Source organism: Poecilia formosa, unplaced genomic scaffold, assembly GCF_000485575.1.
Source record: "Poecilia formosa unplaced genomic scaffold, Poecilia_formosa-5.1.2 Scaffold99, whole genome shotgun sequence".
NCBI lineage: Eukaryota > Metazoa > Chordata > Actinopteri > Cyprinodontiformes > Poeciliidae > Poecilia > Poecilia formosa.
The window spans coordinates 1,686,024-1,710,659 of NW_006800038.1; the positions used below are offsets into that span (position 1 = coordinate 1,686,024).

Sequence of the window (24,636 nt, forward strand, 5' to 3'; positions counted from 1 at the left end):
CATCCCCGTTACTTAGCAACCCCAGCCAAGCCCATCCCCGTTACTTAGCAACCCCAGCCAAGCGCATCCCCGTTACTTAGCAACCCCAGCCAAGCGCATCCCCGTTACTTAGCAACCCCAGCCAAGCGCATCCCCGTTACCTAGCAACCCAAGCCAAGCCCATCCCCTTTATCTAGCAACCCAAGCCAAGCCCATCCCAGTTACCTAGTAACCCCAGCCAAGCGCATCCCCGTTACCTAGCAACCCAAGCCAAGCCCATCCCAGTTACCTAGCAACCCCAGCCAAGCGCATCCCCATTATCTAGCAACCCCAGCCAAGCCATCCCCGTTACCTAGCAACCCCAGCCAAGCCCATCCCCGTCACCTAGCAACCCAAGCTGAGTTCCAGCATGTTTGGCCAGCTGGTTTTCAATTCTGTTCAATTCAATTCAAAAATACGTTATTAATCCCAAAGGAAATTAAATGTTGTTGTAACACATTAATTCAGATTTTTCAGAGTCATTGTAGATCATGATGGCTGTTGGCAGGAAATATCTCCTGTAGCAGTGTGTATTACAGCAAATCTGAAGAAACCTCTAACTGAAGTTACTCTGTTTTCTCACGGTCAGGGTTGTCCACAACTTTCTCTATTTTATTAAGAATCCTTTACATACATGAGGGTAAACGCTGAGTTGGGGGGAGGAGGATTTGGCCAGCAGCAGCTCCTTTGGATGACAAGACGTCCTAACTCAACTCATCCTGAAAGAGATGGAAAAAAAGGCAGAACTGAGACTAAAATCTCATTATCTAAGAAGGATTTTGTACAAAAAATGTTTTATATATTAGACTATCCTAATCTGTTCAAGGAAGCATAATGTCACCTTTAAAGCTCCAGCATGTAAACTCCTGGTTTCAACTGTATCGAAAGCTGGAAAATCTCATCTTTTATATGGATTTTACTGTGAAGTAAAAACACATTTTCTTGTAAAACATGATTTATTTTCATGTGTATGAAATATATGTATCATTTATTGATTCTCACTTTGCATAATGTATGTGTTGGTATGATAGGCATGCTAATGTTTTGATATTGTTGCAGTTTTCCAGTACAGGTGTGTGGGAGGGGCCACTTCCTGTTTGAAAAGCTTAAGGAAGTCACTGAATCCATCGCATCACTTGGTGCAACCAAATGAAGGGTTTTATTTTTTGTACAGTATAATTTAGCACAGCATTTCATAACACTCCCATGTTCACTGTATATTTTGCATCTCTGAGTCGCTTTGTTCAAGCCACAGAATTTTCTAAAATATGCCGATTAGATTACAGTGTCAGAGGAAGGACTATTTACCTAAAGCTGCATGTCTTTATATGCTGCTGAAATGCAAAAAGCACCACATCTTTCTTTAAGTTTACATTTAAGGGAAAATATGGTGCATTTAGAAAACTAAAGCTCCATTTTTTGGTTAATTTTGTTATGTTTTTGACACGTAAAGCACTTTAAACTGCCTTGCTGCTGAAGTATGTTACTCAAATAATGATGGAGATAAAACAATGTAAAATATTACTGGTTATTAATTTCATGTAGCATTGGAATAAAATGGATTACAAATGTTTTATGCATTTAAGATGGTAATCAAAGTTTTAATATCAGTAACATGTTTTCTGTATTGGAAGTAATATTAACTTCTTAACTTGAATCATTTCAAGAATCTGTGGAGCCAGATAAACATTAGGGTGATGGCAAGGAGGCTTTCCAACTGCAAAGACTTTTACCTCAGGAGCAAAGCAATAATAACAATGATATGCCAGCTATAACTCCAGATTATTGAGAGGGGTATAAATAAGTTTTAACGTACAATTCTCAAATAAAATATAAACAAAAAAAAACATTTTTCTAAACTGATACTGTGTTTAAATAATTTTATCTCATTTCCTATCGGAAAGAAACTTCTTGGTTTAATAAAAACATTAAGTCTAAACCTTAAAAAAATTATGAATAACTTTGGGATTTGGGAAGCACTTTGGAACCAGTTTGCTAAATCTGCAAAAAATTTTGCATTTTATGTTTTTCAACATGCAAAATTTATGATCTTAGTTAGGCAGGAGGATAAACTTTACACTTTTTATTTTGCTACACCCCTGAGTGATGTAAATGTGCTCCTGAAACAAGCCTGCTTGTTATTTCCTGCAGGCCAGTTTTACACACATTCATATCATCCAAGGACTTATGGAGGCTAAGCGCATGAAATCGTAGACTGCTACGGTTATTATGAAGTCCTTTCTGCGCTCCTATAAATATGTTGAAATAAAAACAATCAGGAGGACCCTGCACAGAGACCCAGCTGTTCAGTTACTGATTATGGCTCAAAACATGAATTAAATAAATAAATAAGGAGCTTTTCACGTTACAGTCTTCTGCAGAACTTTACAAGTCCTGTATTTTGCGTCAGAGTTTGTCTTGAAGAAATCAAGACATCTTTATATTCTAAGACTGGTGTGACATAGATGCTGAGGTTAGAAAGGTTTATAATGCAATATAAACCTACATATTTATATATTTCAATAAAGAAACAGCAAAGACATTGCATGTGTCAGACTTCCTGATCCAGTTGAAATTTATATAGTTGAATCTTTCTGCATAAATGGATGAATTTGATCACTTCTGAATATAAATTTGATCTGTTTCTCTTGTTAAGTGCATTGAGATGATATAAGCTACGAATGGGAATCAATTGATTTATGAAATGACTGATATTATGCATCATTGCAACTCTGACCTAAGGAGAGACATACTGGTCAATACTTGGATTTGTCCATTTTCCTTTGAGTCACCTCTTACTAAAAATGGTGTTATGTCAACTTTATGGTAATAAACTGAACCATCAGAACCACATAAAGACAGTTACAAAGTCGACCTTCTATCACCTGAAGAACATTTTCAGGATTAGAGGACTAATGTCACAGAAAGATATAGAGAAACTCATCCATGCGTTTATCTTTAGTCACACTGATTACTGCAACAAAAAAATCAATCCTCCAGCTGCAGTTGACCCAGAACGCTGCTGCTGGAGTTCTGACTAAAACCAGGAAGATGGAGCACAGCACCCAGTTCTAAAGTCCCTACACTGATAGAATAGACTTTAAAATACTGTTAGTTTATAAATCACTGAATGACTACCAAACAATGCGCAAACAGCTTAGCATATACAACTCTGCTGTCCGAAACTCAAGAAATTTATATTTTACCAAAATAATTAACAAATAATCCCAAAGTTTTGTTTTCCACCACTGATAATCTGATTAACTAACTTTACTGCTTATTCACAGACTCCAACTTATATAAAAAACTCATCATCAGCAACTTGCACTGCAGAAAATCTTACCAAATAATTTTGTTCCAGTTTCTCATGCAAATATACACTAGAAATAAGAGAAAACTAACTTACATGTAGCTTTTCAGCAGGAAATATGAACTTATTTTAAGTCAATAATTCCTTAACATCGATTGGCAGATTATTTCACTTATACACAGACATTTTTCCAAAGCTATAAGTAAATGGCAGATTATTTCAGTTGTTTTCAACAATGCACTTTTCAACAATGTTAAGGGATTATTGACTTAGAAAAAGCTCCTATTGCCTGCTAAAAAGTTATGTTAGTTTTCTCTTATTTCAAGTGTACTAAGATATTTGCACTAGAAATACTTGGTAATATTTTGAGTGTTTTGCAGTGTGAAAAAAACACTGGAAGTCTAATGGGTGCGTTGGATCCGGTTACTGTTCTGCAGGTTATGAATAAGATATGGCAACTCAGAACAGGAGCAGCTGCTGGAGGCGGCAAGCTGATCCGAGTCACACAGCTAATGACGCTCCGGCTCTGGGTTTAGCTTTGCTCTTAATCATTTTATTCCTTTAAACAGCTTCCAGTCGAGTCTTGCTTCTCAGAGACATGAGTGAAACCTTTTCTGTAAAAACTCTCTGCTGATCAGCACACACAGATGTGCATGAGGTCACTCAGGCACTTCCAGCCAACACTGATTTCCACACACATGCATACACATAGACATTTCTTACGTTCCCTCCCCCAAAATCCTGCAGGAGCCTGAAACTCTCGCAAACACTTCACAAAGCGGTCGCTACGCAACACTCCCACAGCTTTCAACACAGGGCGAGTGTTGAAACAGGCTGACTGTGGTAGACAGATCACCAAGCTCAACAAAGCAACCAGAAACAGCAAGACAGGGAATCAAAGTGCAACGAAAACTTTGACTGGGAAAAAAACCCTCCACAAAGTACACGTGTGATTAAACAGATTATGGAATCATTACAGGAGTATTTAGTATTTTCAGTTTGTCACATTATTGTAGAGAAATATTTGCAGACATCAGTTTTTGCACAATCCACCACAGGATTTCACTCAGGTCAAGGGCTGGACTTTGACTGAGCCACTATAATGCCTTGATTCCTTCCTTTTTCAATCACTGTGTTAGGATTGATATTAGGGATGCAAGTTATCAATTAATGAGTTAATCTAAAGCTGATTGATAAGATCAATCAACTAACGAGTAATTGATATTGGCATTTTCTTAAGAGTTTTTTTTCTTTTCTCAATATAAAGGGCTTATTTTTTCATAATATGCTGAATTAAAAAATAAATGCATTTTAACATTATTTTGTATCAGTTGTACTAAATACTGACTGAATAAACAGAATATTGTGGCTCTCACATTGTTAAACTTAGACATATTTATAAAATATAACAGGAAGCTCGTATGCAGACGGAAAAAATAAAAAGAATAAAATAAGTGAGACACTTACAGAGACGTTCATACAGAGGTAATGTCTGTGGAATTAAAAAACTTCGCTCCATAAAGTGATTAAACCATCTTGCTTATTGGTGCCATGTTTGTTTCCATTATGTAATAATTTTTCTCCATAACCTCATCAGATCATTCCCGTCTTCATAGCACATCTCAGTTGTTTTTCATTGAGAAGTTGACGCTGCTCCGTCATGCAGCTCGTTTGAATAACTATTAAGGTGAAAACTTAAGGAACCTGTCCGGCGTTTATATTTCTAAACAGAAACACATAAAGTGCACCGTTCATCCCTCACCGGACTCTGTTTGGACCGTTTCTCGGGTTTCTCTTTCCTGTTAAGTTATGGCGCCGCGTCGCCATCTTTATTCCTAACTGGCTCCGGTAAAGGATGACCAGCGGCGCCCTCTGCTGGACGGCGGCCAAACTACAACACTAAAAGAAGGTCTGAGCGGACATTATTGATTGGAACTATCAGCTGAAAAGAGGCAGTCTCTCTCAACAGTTCCAACCATCTCCCCCCTCCAAGAAACTCATCCTTTTCTAATTGTCCTATTATGAATTTTAACATACCTGCTACCTGAGGCCTGAGGAGTCTGAGATGGAGCTTTGGGTTATTAGTAATCTCATTGAAAATTGCACTATTTAACCTTGCAGTAAATTTGCTGGAACAGCTGTCTTAAAGGGGCAATATTATGTATTTCCAGCAATTGTGCCATTTTATAGCACAACCAAGTAGCTATGTTGCTTTCAGTTGTTATAAAAATACTGTATATATCAGAAGTGACTTAAAAGAAATTTGATTTTGCAGTTTGATGGCTTGAAATTTGGCCTCTATCTCTTTAAGAAGCTCCTTCATCATGCTGTTTACAACCATTTTTAGCAGCATTGGACTGAGAAGTATCTCATATGATGAACTCATCAGATGCTCAGCTCCAGGTGATTGCTAATTGTTGCATGAAAGAATCAAAACAAGATGTTTTTGATGAGTGAATAACATCGCAACACTGTATAAAGCTAAGAAAAAGTCAATTTTATGTAACAGTCCCCGTTCAAATGTCTCCTGCAGGTGAATAATCCTATGCAGAATATCATGGAACAAAAAGTTTGGAAACATTTTATGGCCTTTCCCAGATTGATGGGCAGCAGCAGTTATTCTCAAAGGTCATTTGATTTTAGCTTCTTGTTAGCAGACAGGTGCATGCTTCAGAGCAGCAACCTGCTGCTTTTAAAGAGATTCTTCATGTATTGCATTTAAACCAAACTTTCTGTCTAATCCTATAGGAGCTGTACTTTTATTTTCCCAGTTGTGGACATTTTCTTTCCTGATAGAAGCTAACGCTGTAACCCAGAATCCTTTAGAGTTTTAATGATTTTCGTAAAAAATCTCAGTTCAGACCACCTTGAACCTTTCTGACTGCTTTCTTTGAATTTGTGCTGGTTTAATGTGGAACTATCTGCACAGGAACACCTTGCTTTTTACGGTTCCTTTAAAGTTCAATACAAACTGCAATCCTTAAAAGTTTACCAGTTTAAGGAAACCCATCTGAGTTTGTGTTAATGTTTCGGCTCGGCTGTTGGCTCCGGCTCTCAGTCCAGAGACTCTGACTGCGCTAAGTGCTGCCAGCTGTGCCATAAAGACGGCGTCTCATGCGAGATAGCAGCCTCTGCCGATGTGATCCAGAAAGATGAGGGAATGGATTCAAGGTGAGTGACGTCAAGAAGAGGCACAGAGCAGCTAATCCGAGAGAAGTGAAATATCTGGAAGAGAAAAAAAGTCGTGTTTCCGGAGTAAGTCGTTGTTTCAGAGCAGAGATTGATTGATGGGCTGTTGTTAAAGGGGGAGCGTGGGGCTGGGGGCGGGGGAAGCTTTAAAGTGGCTTAAAAAGTGGAAAATATGTCAGTGCTGCTTTTTACAACACTTGCATTGCCATTAATAAAATAATAAAAGCCACTCTGCCCCTGCCAAAGTAATTTATGTGTTTTCTTATTTTTTTCACCAACTTGATGAATTACTATTTTTCCACTTTCTCAGTCACTACGGCGATACAGTAGAAGAAGAAATGACGAGTTCACAGGGTCAAGCTTTCCACATAATAAATCTTAGGAATTGTTACAGAAAGCCTCAGGACCGATGTATATGTGTGTCTGGTGGAGGTTTGGGGAAAACAAAGCAGCTTTACTGGTTTCACTGGATACGCAGTCGGTCAGTCAGTCTTCATCAAACTCAAACCACTTGGATAAACAAGTGGTATTTTCTTTCAGCTTCACCTCACTCTGTCACTGCAGAGGCAGATGGAAAGGTCAAGGGTCAAATTTTATGGTTCATCAGGTTTACTGTTCTCCTCCTTTCCTAAATTTAATTTAACTATAAATGCGTAGAAACTAGTTATGTTTTGGAAAAACTTTCAGGAGTACTTTTTACTTCTACTTGAGTACTAAGAACTGTTGCTACTCTTACTTGACTGGATTCTCTAATACAGGTGGGTTCCTTGAAGAAAGAACAAACATATTTTACCAAAACGGTACGAAACACAAAGAGCTGCAGTTTATGCTAAAGTGAAACTTCTTGTTAGTGCGTCAGTTTTGTTGTTTAATGTTGTTTTCAATAAGCATTAATTTTATGTAAAGTTTAGCACATAAACTATAAAGCACAGAACTTCACAGTTTGATGACATCAGTTTAAAATATCAAATCAGATTTTATGACTTGAATTTTACTTTTACTTGAGTAATTTCTTAGATGGATACTCTTTAAGTTGAGGAAAAGTATGTTAAAATAGTTCTGCTTTCTTGAGTATAATTTTTGAATTTAACTATAAAGAATGCCTACTCGACCTCTGACATCTATAACATTTAAAGATTATATTAAACCTCAAGCTTTTTGGGGTACAAGCCTCTCACTGAGAACAAAAAATCTTGGAATGTGGTCTTTAACTTTGAAAACTTTTTTACATAACTGCCTGATTTAGAAGCGTGTTTGTCTTTGAAGCAGAACCATCTTGGGAAATTAACCTCAGGATTGTTTCGGAAAGCAATATTTGTTTTAAAGACTTCATCTTGTCCCTGATGTTCCTGCTTTGCGTTTTATGGAGTTCTGCTTTTTCCCCCTCAGTGAAACCAAATGTTTGTCAGAACGGTTTCTGAGATAGGCAAAAGAAAAATGAGTTTGTGAGCCTCGCCTCCCCTCGACAGCCATCCGGTTTCCATCACTCACTAATAACAAACCTGTGACACATCTGAGAAACATTCATGCCTGACATGCAGCCAGCTCTGCTAAACACAGGGAGGGACGAGACATTAAACAGCAGAAACACCAAATTCAATCTCAGTAACTTCATTTACTCCTCCTCCAGCGTTTAACCTGCTGCAGCTCTCCTTTTGTTTGTGTCAGTTCAGATATTATCCATATCCAAAGCTACAACATCTTTGACCTTATTTTCCTTAAAGTATTAGAATTAGATTCATTGGACAAACCTTCTGCAATCCATTAAGCAATAAATATGTTTTCTTTGTGATGTAAAGATGTTTCAGCTCAAATAACTCTCGTTATTTAAGGTGCTGCAGGACTGCTGAACTGTTTTTGGTCCATCAATCTGAGAACTACAGGAATGTGATTTGGCTCCATTTGTCTTAAATATGATAAAGAAGCACATAATTTATTAGCTTGGGAGAGAAATAAAACAGAAAAATAACATTAGGGAAGCTAGTTACATTTGCTTGAGTAAATTTTTGCAAAGATGTACTTTTAGGAGTATTTATAATTTTATTATGAAGTATTTCTACTCTTATTTGAGTGAAATGTCTCTTTCTACCCACTGAATGAAAAACAAAAAATCACCAGACACAAACACACACCTGCAGCTTTTATTAAAATTTAATAAGTTTTTATTGAAAGAAACTGATTTGGAAATTTTTTTATTTTGCCTGATTTTGTTATTTATTGTTAAATTATTGTCAATTTTGTCCTTAAAATACCAAAATTTCAACTTAACTTTCTATTGTGGTTCGTCCGATGATGTAATTTTTGAATATTAAATGATTGATAATTTGATCAGTTGTACTTGAGTAAACTTTTTACCAAATACTTTTTTACTCTTTCTTGAGTCATTTACTTTCATTGGAGTTCACCTCTGATTTATTACCTATTTGTTGAAGTGAAATTTGCTGCTGGACAATCAGTGAGCTTCCAGTTTGAAAGGCTGTAGGGAAATCCTGCCTTCATTTTCCTGCAGGCAAATATATTCTTAGACCGGCATGAATGTTAACTACTTATCTGTGCCTCCTATGTAAATGCGTTTGAAGGTGGTTTTGTGGTGTGAGCTTAAACCACGGCAACGAGAAACTCTACCCCACAAACACAGAGAAAAGATACAAGACGGTTTTTCAACCAAATCCGCTGGTGTTCTTTTGACTGCCTGTTTTTAAATCACTGAGGAAGAAAACAAAGTTTGGCCATGATGAGCATCCTCATTACGCTGATGACCTTCCTCCGTTTCCTCCTCTTCCTCAGCGCCGTCGGCACGGCAGCTGAACCCGGATCAGCTCTGTCAGTCGAACACAAACATATGAAATTTGGTCACAACTGGAAAGATGCGCAAAAGTTCTGCAGAAAGTAAGTTTTCTGTTGTTTTATTCTCTGTTAAGGATTAGAGTTAACAAATGTACTAGCTATCATTTAGTTTCATTTCCACTGATCCAGTTTAGGCCTGCCGCAATAATCAATATATCAATTAATTGCATGACAAATTAAGATGAGCTCAATAATTTCCATCTGCATGATTTATCATTTTCTCTCTTGCTACCAAAAACAGGACGACTAAAGTCTTCAGTTTGGTGTTTTGGTTCAATCAGAAGGAATATTTTGTTCACAGAGACTTCATAATTCACTTTATTTGTTGGACTGTTTATTTATTTTGTATATTTAAAATGTCTTCCAGTTCCAGTGTTAAATGTTCATTAGAATTTAAAGTTCACTGATATCTGAGAATGTGCACTTGCATTATTATGTCATTATGACCATTATATTACTTGAAAATGGTCTCAAAACAACAATATTATCATTTATTGCGATAAATTCTGGGACAATTTATCGCCCAGAAAAAAATTGTGCCAGGCCTCATTATTAAGCTTAAATGTTTTGCTGTTTCACTTTAAATGATCTAAAAGCATTCATTCATTTGAACATTTTATTCAAGAGCAAACACGGCAGCTGAGGTAAAGGTTCAGGTGTGTGCTGAAAGACAAGGGACAAACAAAATAACTACAGTTTGTCCTTGTAGAAACTACTTGGACTTGGCCACCATCTACAACCAGGAACATGCAAACAGTCTGTTCCTGTTGGAGTATAAAGCCTGGATTGGTCTGCACAGAGGAGAACAAAACGACTGGAAGTGGATCGATGGAAAAGATTATAAGATTAAATCGGTGTCAAATGAAGGAAAAAATAATGGTGAAAAGTGCGCTGTACTCGGCTACCATTACTACAACAACAGAAAGTAATGTGAGACTGTTCATTTTTCTGAAATAAATAATCTTTAAAAACTGTTGATCGCAAAACAAAGGAGCAAAAAATTGACTTCACAGTTACAGACGGCCGATAGAAACACATCCAGCTTCATTTTATAGTTTCAGTTCTGTGTGTTATTTTCACTTTTCTTTCCATCCACCACATCTAATTTGTGATGTGACTATCAGGAATTAAAACAACTACAAAACCTTATGTTTGGAAAGCTTTCATTCATTTGCACTGTCCTCTGTGACAGCAATTTGGTAAAACAAGATTGTCTTGATTTAATTTTAAAGTTATTTTTCAGAGTTGCTTTTGTCATATTCAGATAAAGTTAATTTCCTGGTGTGGTGGCTGTGGTAGTTACTAAATTATGAAAGACCTAAACAAACAACAAACACTCAAGATTTCTTAAACCATGAACCAAAGTCTGTTCCCTCCTTTAAAAAGGACCAACATAAAGTTTGCTCAGTTGATTTCTGCTGCAGTATATTTATATAATTATAACTATCAGAAGTATTTACAGGTAAAGACGTTTCAGGTTTTGGCTGATTTGTTAAATTGTTTGAATTTGCTGTCATTAATTAACAGCACAATGTTTTTGTTTGGATGTGGATATGAGGGTTTAAAGCATTAAGTTCTTCTTTTATTCATGTTTTTGCTTTAAGGATTTATAGCAGAGACTGTGAAATGAAATCATTCGCTGCGTGTCAGATAATAAACAACAGCTCTACAACCATAACACAGGAGATGATGAGTTGGTCTGAGGCAAAGGAGCACTGCATGAAAATCAGTCAGGAGCTGGCAACTTTTACAGAGGAGGAAATGACGGTTTTCAGTCAGCAAGACTTTCCCATCTGGATCGGACTTCACAGACATGGTAAAAACAAACATTTCCTCCAGTTGTGGTTTAAACATTATTACAAATAAACCAGATTTGGCGCTAAAGTTGCTCAGGATTCAGAAAGTGACTAAGAAGAATCTGCTGCTTGAACTGAACATCCTGAGCAAAAGTTAAGATTTCCATTTGCAGATAGACGAGCTGCAGCTGCATCAGAAGTTATTTAGCTTTTCCTCATTCTAAGCTCAGGTGGAAAGAAATGTCTGACAAAATGATTCATTTTTTCTTCAGACAGCTCATGGAAATGGAGTTCAGGCCTCCAGGAGGACAAATACTGGAAGTTAGAGCCGAGTGACAACAAGGACTGTGTAACCATCACTTCAGTAACAAAGAGGCTGGCTGTTGAGAACTGCCAGACTCTTCATCCGTTCTTCTGCCTGGACGACAACGTGATCCTGGTAAAGGAGAAAAAGAGCTGGGAGGAGGCGTTTGAGCACTGCCGAGGCCTTGGCCTCAACAGCAACCTCCGCTTCAACCTGCTCAGCGTGAAGCCTGGAGATGAACACAAATATGTGGTGAACAGAGTAACGGAGGCTGACACCGAAGAGGTGGGTTCAGGAGGAAAAGTCAATCAGATCCATTTTCATATTTGAATTATCTTTGAAACAGGGATGGAGCTGTTTTTAAACATCCTGAGACTTCGAGACGCCATAGTTTTGTCAAAATTACGAAACTTAACTTCCTTTCCTCTTCACACACAGATGCACAACAAACTGAATACGAGTTAAAAGCAAGTTATCAGAGCCACCATCTCAGAGAAAACACAAAGTTGTTGCTAATGACTGTAAAATCATGTTTCCAACACAAGATGGTGTTTGGTCCTGGCTTAAAGTAGCACCTCTGTGTCTCTAGCTTTTGCTGAGCAAGCACCTGCAAATATCTGACTGCAGAAAATTATTTGTTTTTTAAAAACATACATTTTAAGATAGGACAGAAAAAAAACACCAGGGAACCTGTAAACTTTGTCCACAGCCAGGATTAACAGATATGAAAAGTAAGTGGAGCAACATTTTAATAGAAAGGTAAAGTAGCAATGCCAAAAAGTTTCAGCACTAACCAGCTAATTAATAATAATGTAATAAAGTAAATAGTGTGTTTGTGCTGCATAACAGGACAAGCACACAGCAGAACTACAAACTGTCTTAGCCACATAATCAACCTTTTAAATTAAGGTGCAAACTTCGCTCAGATTCAGCATCGGCACTGAAAACTCACTGAACTGATGGTTTCGTTTCATCAAGCCAAAAACTTAAATTCAGTCTCACTTTTAATGTTTTATGGTCATAATCCATGTTAGAGGAAATATTTCCATGTGGCTCTTGAAGCTGAATTTGGTAAATGGCTAAAGGACGATTCCACCAAATTTTCTGCTACCTTCAGCATCTTTTATCTACTCTAGTTAAAAAACTACAACACCTAGACTTTTCAAACCTGAACTGGATTATTCTCAACTAATAGCAGAATATTTAAAGCCAAATGTGTGACATTTGTGAATCTTCAATAAAGTGTGATTTCAGAATGTATTTTTTTGCATACCTTGTTTTAATACCAATAAGTACTTCTGATTGAGTAGTTAACTGTTTTCCATATCTTTTTGGAAAAAAAAGATATGGAAAACAAAAAGCAATGCTCTGAAATATTTGTCGACATCCTAAGCATTCGGTCTTGATATCAGAAGAACCATTTTTGCCTCCATCCCTCCTCTGCAAAACACGGAGCAAAATCTGAGCGACTTCATGACAACAGAGAGGAAAATGTTGTTTCTGGAGCCATTTTCTCGCTTTGTTCACATTATTTACAGAGTGTGGAGGAATATTTGCCAACTTGAAGGAGTTTCAGGCATGAAAGGTTTAATTTCTGTTCCTTCTGGTAGGTTTGGACCGGTCTGCGTTTCCTGGGAGATGAATGGCTGTGGATAAATGGGAAAGATGTGTCGTACACTGACCTGCTGAAATGCCCCCCGCTGGGCCGGCACTGTGGGGCCATCTCTAAGAACGACAGGAGCAACGTGGCTGCCAGAGACTGCCTGGAGAGAAAAAACTTCCTCTGCTACAGCTACTAATGTCACCAAAAGCATCTGAGTGTTTCTGCAACAAACATCCTGCAGAAATGTCCAGCCATCGTCTTGAAACTCTAGATTCAGAATATGAGTTAACAGAAACAAGCATAACCACATACCTAAGTTATTAGTTATTAGTCTTTAATTGAAAGTTAATCTGTCAGAGTTAGAGTAAATGATTGACAGGATTTTGCTGATAGAAATTTAAGGAAATCAAAATACTGTACTATCCTTAGAAAGTGTTCAGCATGTGTTTTAATGTTTTGTTTAAGTTCTTAAAAATGCTTTTATCTTTGGAGAAAGTGGCTAAAACTGTTTAAGTCTGTGAATAAGTTGCTGCGGTCATCATGATTTCTTTAAAAAAAGAATAAAAATGGCTCTTCCATCACACCTTTTCTAAAAGTCAACAGTTTAAAAAATTAATTTATCTAAAGACTTTAAAATAAGCACATATTCAATCATGAAATAAATGTTATTAATAAGTGATTGTGATTCTCTTTCATTTCCCTACTATGCTCAAATTGTCCACAGAAGTGTGTTGCACTGATAATGAATCTCACAATAAGGATCTCATGTGTAAGACTGATCCTTAAAAGTGACCTTTTATGCTTCCAATATACAAATTGTTTTCCACAAAATGATTTTTAGATAATTAGGTTTTTGTTTGGTCAGTTCTGCCTATTTTGAGCTTCTGTTTTAGAGTCACTTTAAATTCAAATAATCTGCTGCTGGCCACGCCCTCAAACTCAATGTTTATACTTGACCTTTATATATGTGAAAATGGTTGAAAACAGATGTGCCATTACAACTGCACATCTTTGAAAAGCAGAAGTAGCACTTCCTGCACAACCAGCAAAAATGCAGGAAGTGGTTTTTGGATGGTAAATCAACAACAAGACACTTGTCTTTTCCAGCAGCCATTGTACAGTGGTAAAACCAGCTGACCAAACATGCTGGAGCTCAGCTAGGTTATGTTGCTAGGTTAGGAGGCCGGGTTCAGCTGGGGTTGCTAGGTAACAGCACAGTGGCCGCCAATTGTGGCTTATGAATTGGAAAGTTTTTGGGATGGTTTGTTTTCCATACACCAAAAAACATTAACTTCCTGCCAGAAAACGGCTGGTGGCTTTTCAAGTTCTTAATCTGTTTCTAGTGGAGACCCAAACAGAAATGTGAAAAAAATGAATTTTATACAATATGTTTCCTTGAAATTGAAAACACAACCATGCACTCTGTTTATTTAATGCGGACAAACCTCGCCTTGGACTCTGGATCAGACTTATTTGCCACATTTGCACACAAACAAGAACTCTGACTTCAGTTCCTCTTTGCTCTAAATAGTATTTGAGAGCAGAGTGACCATGAAAAAACAGTGAAGTAGAAAGTCATAATGCTGGGGGAATAATAGAGGAATGGAGGATTGTATTGCTGTCTGAAATGATCAGACATCAGGGCATGTCTATGCACTTTTCACAATAAAATTTCAAATTTAATTTTTTTTTTTTGTTGCCATTTTTCCAGCCTCCGTAAGAACGATCTGGAAAATAGAACATTATTCTCTAAATAAATATATAACATGGAGTTCTGACTACGTTAGACCAACATTTAGCTTTATATCGGAGCAAGACTTAGAGAAACTCCTGCTCGTTTTTTTAGCTACCCAGAGCAAGAATCAGACATGGAGAACCAACATTTAACTCCAGATTGTACAAATCTAGAACTGAACCCAGAACAACCGGTACCAACATTTAGTTTGATCAGTACAATCCAGAGAAACCCCGACTAGTTTATAAATTACGGACTCTTATAAGACATTAAGAACCAATATCTAGTTTTGTACTTTTAGCTTTTTGTTTCTCTTTTGGTTTTGTAGTTTTGATTGTATTTCCTTCTAGTTCATGTAAAGCACTTTGAGCTGCCTTGTTGCTGAAAATGTGCTGTGTAAATTACCTTATCTTACCTTACAAAAGTAAAGATCAGTCAGAATAAACTCTAACCTGCAGCATTAACCTGTCACCAGCTCCATCGGCCCGATCTGACCTCTAATCTTTCTGTGAAGATGTGGAATTACATGACAAACCAAGGTACACCAATAGTAATTTATCACCACATGAATGTGCTTCATACCAGTTATGTTAAAGGCCATTGTCCTGACCTTTGACCTGTACAAGCCCTGAATGGAGGGGAGATCAGCGAGTTTAGTGGATGAGCCACATCCCACAGTGATGGATGTTTAAAACTGAATAAAAAATAGAGTTAAAAATTGGGCTAAAGCGGGGTGATAAAGTCCAACATGTAAGTTAATATTTACTTCCATTATTTTCCAACCAAGACGTTTGAAGACTGTGTGATTTTCTGCATTGATTCTTAATCAAATGAGGAAAAATATGCAAACCGTGACCTTGCAGCCAGATGTGACCTTGCAGGAGAAAACAGGACGACCATCTCTGGACTGAGGAAACAGGAGCATTCACGTCTTTATCTTGGTGTTAATCAATTAAGCTTTTATTTCTCACTTTTGTGACATTTTTCTCCAGGCGATCCAGGCTGTAGCATTTTGTCGTCAGTTGAAACACTTCATGTCGGGCAAAGTAATCCCTTTATTTCCCTGCTTCGTCCTTTTCTTCAGGAAGAATATTTTCCTGTTTTTCACCTGTAGGAAAATCTTTCCACTGATTTGCCAGCAATCAAATGTCTTAAAGGCGAGATGGGCGTGATAGATGACTTTAAGTGTGTCTCCCAGGCAAATGCCTGCTCTGGCAAATACGGCCTAAAATAACAAGACGTCCAATTGGACTTTGTTGGCTCATCAATCTAGTTCAAGACCAGAAAGAAAAACCAGTGGGTGAAGACAGACAACTGGTAAATTACCTAACACTGACAATACATGATCAGAGTTTACATCTGTTATGTGCTCATGTGAATAATTTGTTTTTGCTTTTTTAATAGCAAAAGAAAGCATGAAGTGAAGCTGAATTAAAAAACTTTTTGGATATAAAGGAAAAAAGATGCAGAGCAGCCTCCTGGGATCGCTGGTTCTGCTCAGCTGCTTGATCGCATCTGAAGCGCCTCCGACTAAATATTACATACATTTCACCTTCGGTTTGACGTGGGACGAGGCGCAGCATTTCTGCAAGAGGTGAGGCTTTCCAACGATAATATGCTTTTATGTGATCATAAAAAGGATAAACATCAAGAACTGAAGTTACAGAAATGAAAACAGACAGATGGACAGGAAACAGCAGTAAAAAGAACTTAAGAGTTTGAAAAACTTTAGACGTTAATTGATGAATCTCTGAATTTTTTTCTGAAAGAGAATAATCGGCAATCAGAACACAACTGAAATGAAATGAATTTCACTGAAGGTCTTTCAACATTTTTGATCGAACTTTAGTTGGACCTTTGCTACTTTTCAGTCCAGTTCATGACTGTTTTTAAGATTTGTTTTGTCCACTTGTACTTTTTTTAAGGTAGAAGAGAAAAGACGTTCAGGAAATTGTCCAAACCAGGAGTCAGAGCCTGTTTCACGCTTCACCACGGAGGATTATTTAGCAAATGTAACTATTTATGTGTTTTTCTCCAAAGCTATTACACCGACTTGGCCACCATCTCTACGGCCTCAGACATGGACAGCATGGACTTGAAGCAGTACCTGGTGTGGGTCGGCCTGCACAGAGAATGGTGGAGCTGGAAATGGTCTGATGGAGCGTACTATCACGTCTCAGACTGGGGGAAGAATGAGCCACACCAGGAATACTGTGCCTCCGTCTATTTCAGTAACAAAAAGTAATGGACTTTAAAGAAATGATGAGATCAATTTAACTGGGTATCTAATGTATTTAGTTTCATTCAGTCTAAATGAATCTGGGCTCTCCTTTGTTAATTTGACACGAGTTTTCATTCAATTTTCTGTGGGACATTATGTAGAAGTGTTAAGATAACAGCTGATAATGCTTTAATGTAGTATGATTGTCTTTTTTCCTATCTAAAAATCTTTTCAGTATTAGTACCATACAGGAAAACATATAAAAAATAATAAAATCATGAGAATAAAGTTATAGTAATTTGAGAATAAAGTCATATAAGAATGAAGTCAAAATAATATGAAAATAATGTTAAAAATATTTCAATAAGAGTCATAAAATTACAAGAATAAAGTCATATTAGGAGATATTAAATATTTAAAGTTTACTTTTGTAGGACTTTATTCTCACAATTTTATATACACATGTATTACTTTTTATTTTTTACAGTTTTGATTTTTTCTTACTGATAGTCATTAGCCTATATGACTTATGTAACACATAAGTTGATAGAAAAATGCAACACAATCATCCTCCAAACTATAAACCTTGAAAAAAAAACGTATTAATGTCTCATTGTTTAAATGAGCTACAATCCGATTGACCGTTTTATTTTATACGCTGGCAATCTACTGTTTTCTAAATGAACACTGTAAAAATAATTTTTGCATTAAATGTACCTTCTTTTGATTTCTCTGAAGGATTTATTCCAGAGATTGTGGAACTCGTCTGATGTTTGTCTGTCGGGATGGAGAAGAATACACGTTTGTAAATGAGACGAAGACTTGGCCGGAGGCCTTGGACTACTGCAAGTCCCAGAACGGAAATCTGGCCAGTTTCAGCAGCTCCGACATGAACCAGATCTTTACTGAGTTTGACTTTCCCATCTGGATTGGACTGCGCAGAGGAGGTAACAACCAGAGATGCAACCTGCTACAGTTTTTCAGTGATAATTCAGACATCACTGATATAAAATCTGATTTGCTGTAGCCACATATCACTAAATATTTATCTGAAAATACAGATTTTAAAGATGTTGTAAACTTTCTGTCATGCAAATATTGTTGCAGATAAATCTGACGTTGAATGAGAGAAAATCCACAGTCAGCTCAAATTTTTCTTAAGAAATTAACTGGACAATAATATCAGGAGCAGCAACCAAAAATAAAATAAAATTTGGATTTTGAAATGCAGAATGGTATTAAGTGTGCCACTTTATTTGAGCTATTTGACAGAAACATCACCTGAAAAATATAAAGTTTTTTTGCATATATGAAACATAGAGAACACATTGAAACATTGAACACCTCCACCCACAATCAACATTTTAAAATAAAATAAAATTCAGCTAAAAAAGACATGAAAAAATAAAATGTTAAATACATTTTAAAAAGTACACATGCATAAAGGTAACATATAAATATACAGATAAATTAAATGAGGTTTCAATAATTCAACTGTAAACCCTAGGTTAAGAATCCCTTATTATTAAAATATAGATGTATGAATTGAAAAATATTTAACTAAGTTAGCAATTTGGATATTTTATATATAGTGTCAGCAAGCCTACAGGTGGATCTATTATTTCTGTAACAACCATAAAAATATTAGAAATCATTTTTTTCATTTTCGGTAGCAGTTAGATTGTATAATTCAATATTGTTTTAAATATATAATCATGCTAGCTTGGTGGTTTCTTGGGGCCCACTGGTGATGCAGGGGCCCTAAGCAGCAAATGCCTTGGGCCGGCTCTGTCTTTACCGATGAAACACACAGACAGGATCGATATGTGACTTTTACTGCAGATTGTAAACAGACCAATAACTCTTACATGCGCTAAAGCTTCGTATCTGTTTTAGGTGGGAACTCATTCAGCTGGAGTTCGGGGGATTCAGGGGTTACAAGCTGGAAACATGGCGAGCCGAGCAGCGACGCCAACTGCGTGGCCTTGTCCTCGCTGAGCAGGCTGATGGCCACCGAGCCCTGCGACGTCCGGCTTCCCTTCGTCTGCATGTGGGACGGGAACGTCAACGTGCTGCTGGTGACGGAGGAGAAGAGCTGGGAGGAGGCGCTGGAGCACTGCCGGGGCCTCAGCAGAGACGGCCTCCGCTTCGACCTGGTCAGCGTTCAGCCTGGAGACGAACACCAGTACATGATGGGCAAAATCATGGCGGCAGACACCGAGGAGGTGCGTTCAAACACCGCGGGTCTGACCTTAAGGCTGCAGTTTGTAGCTTTTACAAAACTATGCTCACTACGTCCCAACAGAAAAAAAACAAAACCAAACACCTCCACCCACCAGTGCACAAAAGGTCAAAAACAACCAATCAGAGCCAGGAGGAGGGTCTTAGCGCTGTCAATCATTCTCCTTTACTGAAGCTTACTGAAGCCTGAAGGAGGATGATTGACAGCGCTGAGATCCTCCTCTGGCTCTGAAGGTCGTTTTCTGACTGAGAAAACAGTCAGAAAACCGCCTGACTGTATTTCTGCTGTTAGTACTGGAAGGAAATTTCTGAGCTCCAAAAGTCGAACATTTGTGAGAAAAACTCTGAATTTTTTACATTTTTATTAATGTTTATTTTTTTCTAGGAAAAAAAATAAACATTTCTGAGCTTCAAAAGTTACTAATATTAAACTTTTTAAATTTTGAAGGATTTTCTATAATTCTTTTGAAATTAATGTCAAAATGTTTGAATATATTCTTGCTCATTTTGGCTGTTGAAGCTCAGAAATTTCCTTGTGTTTTCTAAATAATTTCTGACTTTAATCTAAAAATTTCAGAGCATTTTTGGCAAACATTTTCTTGTTTTCTTTGGCCCTGGATCGGCTGCTCTTAAACTCAACCAGTAGCGGTGAGTCTAGTTATCTCATCTCCTCCAGATTAATTTTGTATTGAATATTTTATATATGCCGTATGAAGATAATTTGCAGACAGGCAAATTTTCAACAAATAATTTGAATTACTTTGCACAGAAAATCCACAAATAGATGAAATCGTCTCTTCCAGCTTTGCTCATCCAGTGGATGTTTCTTTGCCAATAATCAATGGCATCATGTCTGAAAACCGTATTTTTCTGGACTTTGGATAGATCTCTGGAAGCCACTGTTTTTCTCCTGCAGGTGTGGACCGGCCTCCGTTTCCTGGGCGATGAGTGGGTGTGGGTGAACGGAGCAGCGATGACCTCTGACCTGCCTCAGTGCCCCATGCTGGAGCAGCACTGCGGAGCGTTATCCAAGAACGACACCGGCAGCGTGGAGCCCAGAGACTGCTCAGAGCGGAAAAGCTTCCTCTGCTACAGTTTTGCTGCCTAAACTTTAGTTTACCTGTTAGAAACATTGGCGTACTCCCTATTTAACCCAGAAAAGGATTATTTTAGTTTATTAGTAGTATCAGAAATTGTGGAATACGCACTATGTAGATTAATATTATACAGCCCAGAAAAGGAATTAAGATTAGAATTACTACGAACGTAGAATCCAGAAATAATCAACAGGAACTGTCACCACTTAGTTACTGTTATATTACTACTCGTTAAAAACTGTAACTACTCACTTTTAACCCAGAAAAGGAGTTAGATTAGTCACTCTTTAGTTTATTGTTTCAGAAACTGTAGAGTTTCAGTATCTAGATGCAGATACATTTGGATTGAAACTTTGTTTTAGACTCCTGTTCTCCCAACCCAGAAATGGAGTTAGACCAGAGGAAACTTAGCAACCCTGAACAGGAGAACCTAGTTTACATACTTTAGATCAACATTAGATCCTTTTTCTTCTTTTGCTCTTTCCTTTGGTTTGTTATTTTGTTTGCATTTCCTTTTAATTCCTGTAAAACGCTTTGAATTGCCTTGTTGCTGAAAATGTGCTATATAAATAAAATTACCTTTACCTAATCTCACTGTTAGCAGCCAGCTAGCTTCAGGAAAAACAAAATTTTACTCAATGAGAACCTTAGAAAATCTGTACTTTTCAGCAGAAGCTAAGAATTTATTTTAAATTTTATTCTTTCTTAAAACTAGTTTAGTAAAAATGTAGACAGTTTGCAACATTTAGAGATGTTGCACCATAAAATGATTTTAAAAATAAATGAATTGTTTTGACTTTCCTAAAATGACATAGAAAGCTCCTCCTGCCTCTGTGTTGCTAATCTGCTGTATTTATTCTGGATTTACAGGCTTTGAGTTAAAAATAAAGGAAGAGGCTGCCTTCTTGCAAGATTATGGTTTTGAGGTGTCTGATAGTTATAATAATTAAAGGAATAAATATATTTGGGATATTTTGCTCTTCTTTTTACAACACATCACAACTTCAAACTATAGCTGGGTTTTTTTCCCCAACTAGAAAATATAAATAAAATTGAAATTACACTGGCTCAGACACTGTTTTAATTTCCAGATAAACATTGACCTACATTAGCAAATGTCACCAAATTAGATTTAAGCAAATAAATAAAACGAATTGCTCACCGATAAAATAGTTTTGTCCAAACATAAACTAAAGCATAGTTTTCATTTAGTTTCCTCACTATTTTTTATTTCTTTATGGGTTTATTAATGTTGATATTGGATAATCACAATCATTGATTAAGTTTTGTAAGGAAATACTAATTTTTTGAAAAAAAAAAGAAAAAAAAAAAGGCCACACCCAAGCCTGATAACCGGTACTAATGGGGAGCTATTTGTAAAGTTACTGTAAAAAATAAAAATAAAAAAAAAATAATAATAAGTCATATATTTATAAATGTTCTAGTTCCAAACAAAATATTTAACAATTCACAAATTACTTAGTTTACAATGTAAGGATTAAGATTAGGATTGATTAGTGGGTGTCTAAAATAATAATATATATTAAAAGTTACTTCTAATTTCTAGTATTTTAAAGGTTTATGTATCTTTTTTTAAAGATTAATTTATGATCTCTGGAAGGATTTTACAGAGATACAGAGATTATTATTTTGAAGTGAAAAAGTCATGTACAAAGTAACACAAACACATTTGCATCATAATTTTCTGTTTTACTTGTTTCCACTTTTCCTTTTGATCCATAGATTGAATCATAAAGACAGAATAAGACAATCAGAATTTATGTATTAGGATCTCAATATTTATATATATATATATATATATATATTATTATTTTTTTTTTATTCAGTTTAAAAATGCACACACTAAAGTCACATCATTTTAATCACTGGCTGATTTACGTGTGTTGTCCACTAGATGGAGCAGTAGAGCAAATTAAGCATCATGTCGCTTATTTCATTTCTAAAACTAACGAAATGAAAACTGAATTTGAGAAAACATTTTAGTTAACTGAAATAAATAATTAATGGGGGGAAACTATAGCTAAGCAGAACTATATCATGCGTTTACGAGGCTAAAACTTACATAAAAAGATATTCTTTGTTTTTATGTTTCTGAATTTATTTATTAGCCTTTCGAACTGATGTGAAATTTTACGTCAGCCATTTGCAATTTATGGCAAATGGTAATTTTTGCCATCTGCTCATAGTGGTGGCGGCTCCTGGGCGGACTAGTCATAGAACTGAATACGGGACTAGTGGCCAGGAGTGTCCGCCTCTCCTCCTGATGGGACTTACACTAGCCTGGGAAATGGTGGCAGTAAAAGCTGTGAGGAAACACTAAAGCTTAATTGTTCAACAATAATTCAGTGCACTTTTTGAAAATGATATCTTCTGTTGAGTATTTATTATCCAATCTATGTAAATAATCACAATACAATATTGTAACCTTTTTGAATTCTGCACTTAAAAATGAACCAAAGTATGAAAAAACCATATAAGTAATAAAAACTAAAACTAAACAATATTTAACTAATAACTAATAAAACAAGCAAACACATTAACAACTAATTAAAACAAACTGAATTAGAAAAAAAGTCAAAACAAAAAAACTAACTCAAAACTATTTTTAACCTTGTTATCACTGTTACTTTCCTCAGCTGGATCTCAAATAAGCTGATGTACGGAGGGCTGGATGGACGGAAGGAAGGAAGGATGGATAATGGACAGATGATAATAATGCAGTAGTACATTATTATCACTCAACAGGCTGAGAAAACAGTGCAAACAGAGCTGCTGTATCCCTTTTTCTATAGCTTCCAAAACAAAAATTCTCTTATGTTTGGGTAAATTTCTATTTGTTCAAAGATTTGCTTACACAACTTTATGGATCGTTAAAATAAACTGCAGTGATGCCTGAGCTAATTCAAAACTAATCAAAATGAACTTAAAGCCATACACAAAAGGCAACAGGACAGAAACACCACAACAAAATGGCAGCACCTCAGTGAATCCTTGAATTATTCTTTTTACTTTTTAAACAATGAAAAATGTCAGAGCTGCATCTCAGTTGTTCATTTGTGATTTATGTTACAAACCTCTAATTAAAGTATATTTAATTTATTTCTTAAACAGCTACTATTTTATAATATCTCAGTAAAATCTAACTATATTAAGTAAAGTTGCATAAATAAAAGCTGAATCTCATCTTAAATGTGCTGCAGAGATGACCAGGTTTCTTAAGGATGTTTGTAGCCGTAACAGAGGAAGTTTTTTCTCTCCAAACAGTCCCTGGTCTTCACTCCAACAGTCTCATCTTTTGACAGCGACCCACAGTGTTGCCCCGGGGTGGGGCAGGAGGGCAGGTCGGTGTACAACATGTCTGCTCCGTTCACCCACAGCCAATCACCAGCCAGGAAACGCAGGCCGGTCCAAACCTGCAGGAACGAAAAACGAGATTTATCAGGCATTATGTCGCACACAAATACCAACATTTTGTTAACAGCAAACTTTGACGTATTTTTCTGGCATTTAAATGGAAGTTCTTTATGCAAAGCATATTTAAATTCAGTATGTTTCAATATTTCAGCTATTTGTGTATTAATGAGCAGAGATGCGCAGAGTTCCCAAAACTTTTACTCAAGTTAGAGTAGAACTACTTCAACATATTTTTACTCAAGTAAAAGTAAAAAGTGGCCGTCCAAGAAATTATTCATATAAGAGTAAAAAAGTATTTGGTAAAAAATCAAATCAAGTATTGAGTAACTGATCAAATTACCATTTAATATCTAAAAATTACATCATCAAAAAAATATAAAGTTAAGAGGAAATTTTGGCATAAAGGACCAAAATGACAATAATTTATAAAAGTAACAAAAAATAACAAAATCAGGCAAAGGAAAAATGTTTCAAAGCAGTTTATTTCAATAAAAAATTTATGAAACTTTAAACTGCAGTTGTGTCTGTATCTGGTGAATTTTTGGTTAAAACATGTTTGTTTTTCGTTCAGTGGGTAGAAAATCCAGAAATATTACTGGAGTTAAAACATATTCTTAAATATTAATATTTAAAAAGTAGGACTGGTATGCTAAAGGTGACCCATTCTGCTTCCTTGAACAGGTTAGGATTGATCTATTGGCGAAACAAAACAAGTTTATTTCATTTTTTTCACAAAATTATTCTTAGATATTGAGATTCTATTTTATTTTTAACATTATCAAGTATAATATTGATCTAAATCATGCGTACTCCACAATTTCTGATATTACTAATAAACTA

The 24,636-nt window shown here is 36.3% G+C and overlaps 3 protein-coding genes and 1 long non-coding RNA gene across 6 annotated transcripts in view; 2 read left to right on the plus strand and 2 right to left on the minus strand.

The window, feature by feature from the left end:
- Positions 1-565: 565 nt before the first annotated feature.
- LOC107836962 (uncharacterized) lies at positions 566-5,149 on the minus strand. The gene is made up of 3 exons (XR_001662933.1): positions 4,796-5,149; positions 4,131-4,132; positions 566-737 (listed from the first exon to the last, which is right to left on the minus strand). It is a non-coding gene; the product is annotated as an uncharacterized LOC107836962 (long non-coding RNA).
- Positions 5,150-6,130: 981 nt separating this feature from the next.
- LOC103142657 (uncharacterized) lies at positions 6,131-13,525 on the plus strand. Of its 2 annotated transcripts, XM_016674706.1 has the most exons (6): positions 6,131-6,499; positions 9,305-9,406; positions 10,074-10,289; positions 10,969-11,180; positions 11,433-11,749; positions 13,075-13,525. In XM_016674706.1, exons 1-6 carry the CDS (start codon positions 6,489-6,491, stop codon positions 13,261-13,263), a joined length of 1,047 nt encoding a protein of 348 aa, XP_016530192.1. In that variant the 5' UTR covers positions 6,131-6,488; the 3' UTR covers positions 13,264-13,525. The 2 variants fall into 2 exon arrangements, with proteins under 2 accessions (XP_016530192.1, XP_007558872.1); XM_007558810.2 differs by lacking the exon at positions 6,131-6,499 and having other exon boundaries at positions 9,108-9,406.
- Positions 13,526-16,042: 2,517 nt separating this feature from the next.
- On the plus strand, positions 16,043-20,839 carry LOC103142658 (C-type mannose receptor 2-like). Of its 2 annotated transcripts, XM_007558815.2 has the most exons (6): positions 16,043-16,119; positions 16,207-16,396; positions 16,843-17,043; positions 17,762-17,970; positions 18,920-19,248; positions 20,181-20,839. In XM_007558815.2, exons 2-6 carry the CDS (start codon positions 16,266-16,268, stop codon positions 20,370-20,372), a joined length of 1,062 nt encoding a protein of 353 aa, XP_007558877.1. In that variant the 5' UTR covers positions 16,043-16,119; positions 16,207-16,265; the 3' UTR covers positions 20,373-20,839. The 2 variants fall into 2 exon arrangements, with proteins under 2 accessions (XP_007558877.1, XP_016530193.1); XM_016674707.1 differs by lacking the exon at positions 16,043-16,119 and having other exon boundaries at positions 16,133-16,396.
- A 2,230-nt stretch (positions 20,840-23,069) lies between these two features.
- The window catches only part of LOC103142696 (struthiocalcin-1-like), an 8,177-nt gene continuing 6,610 nt past the window's right edge, over positions 23,070-24,636 (minus strand). Inside the window, exon 2 of the mRNA XM_016674709.1 lies at positions 23,070-23,795. Coding sequence (XP_016530195.1) covers positions 23,598-23,795 — 198 coding nt within the window. The 3' untranslated portion in view covers positions 23,070-23,597. The remainder of the gene's footprint in view (positions 23,796-24,636) is intronic.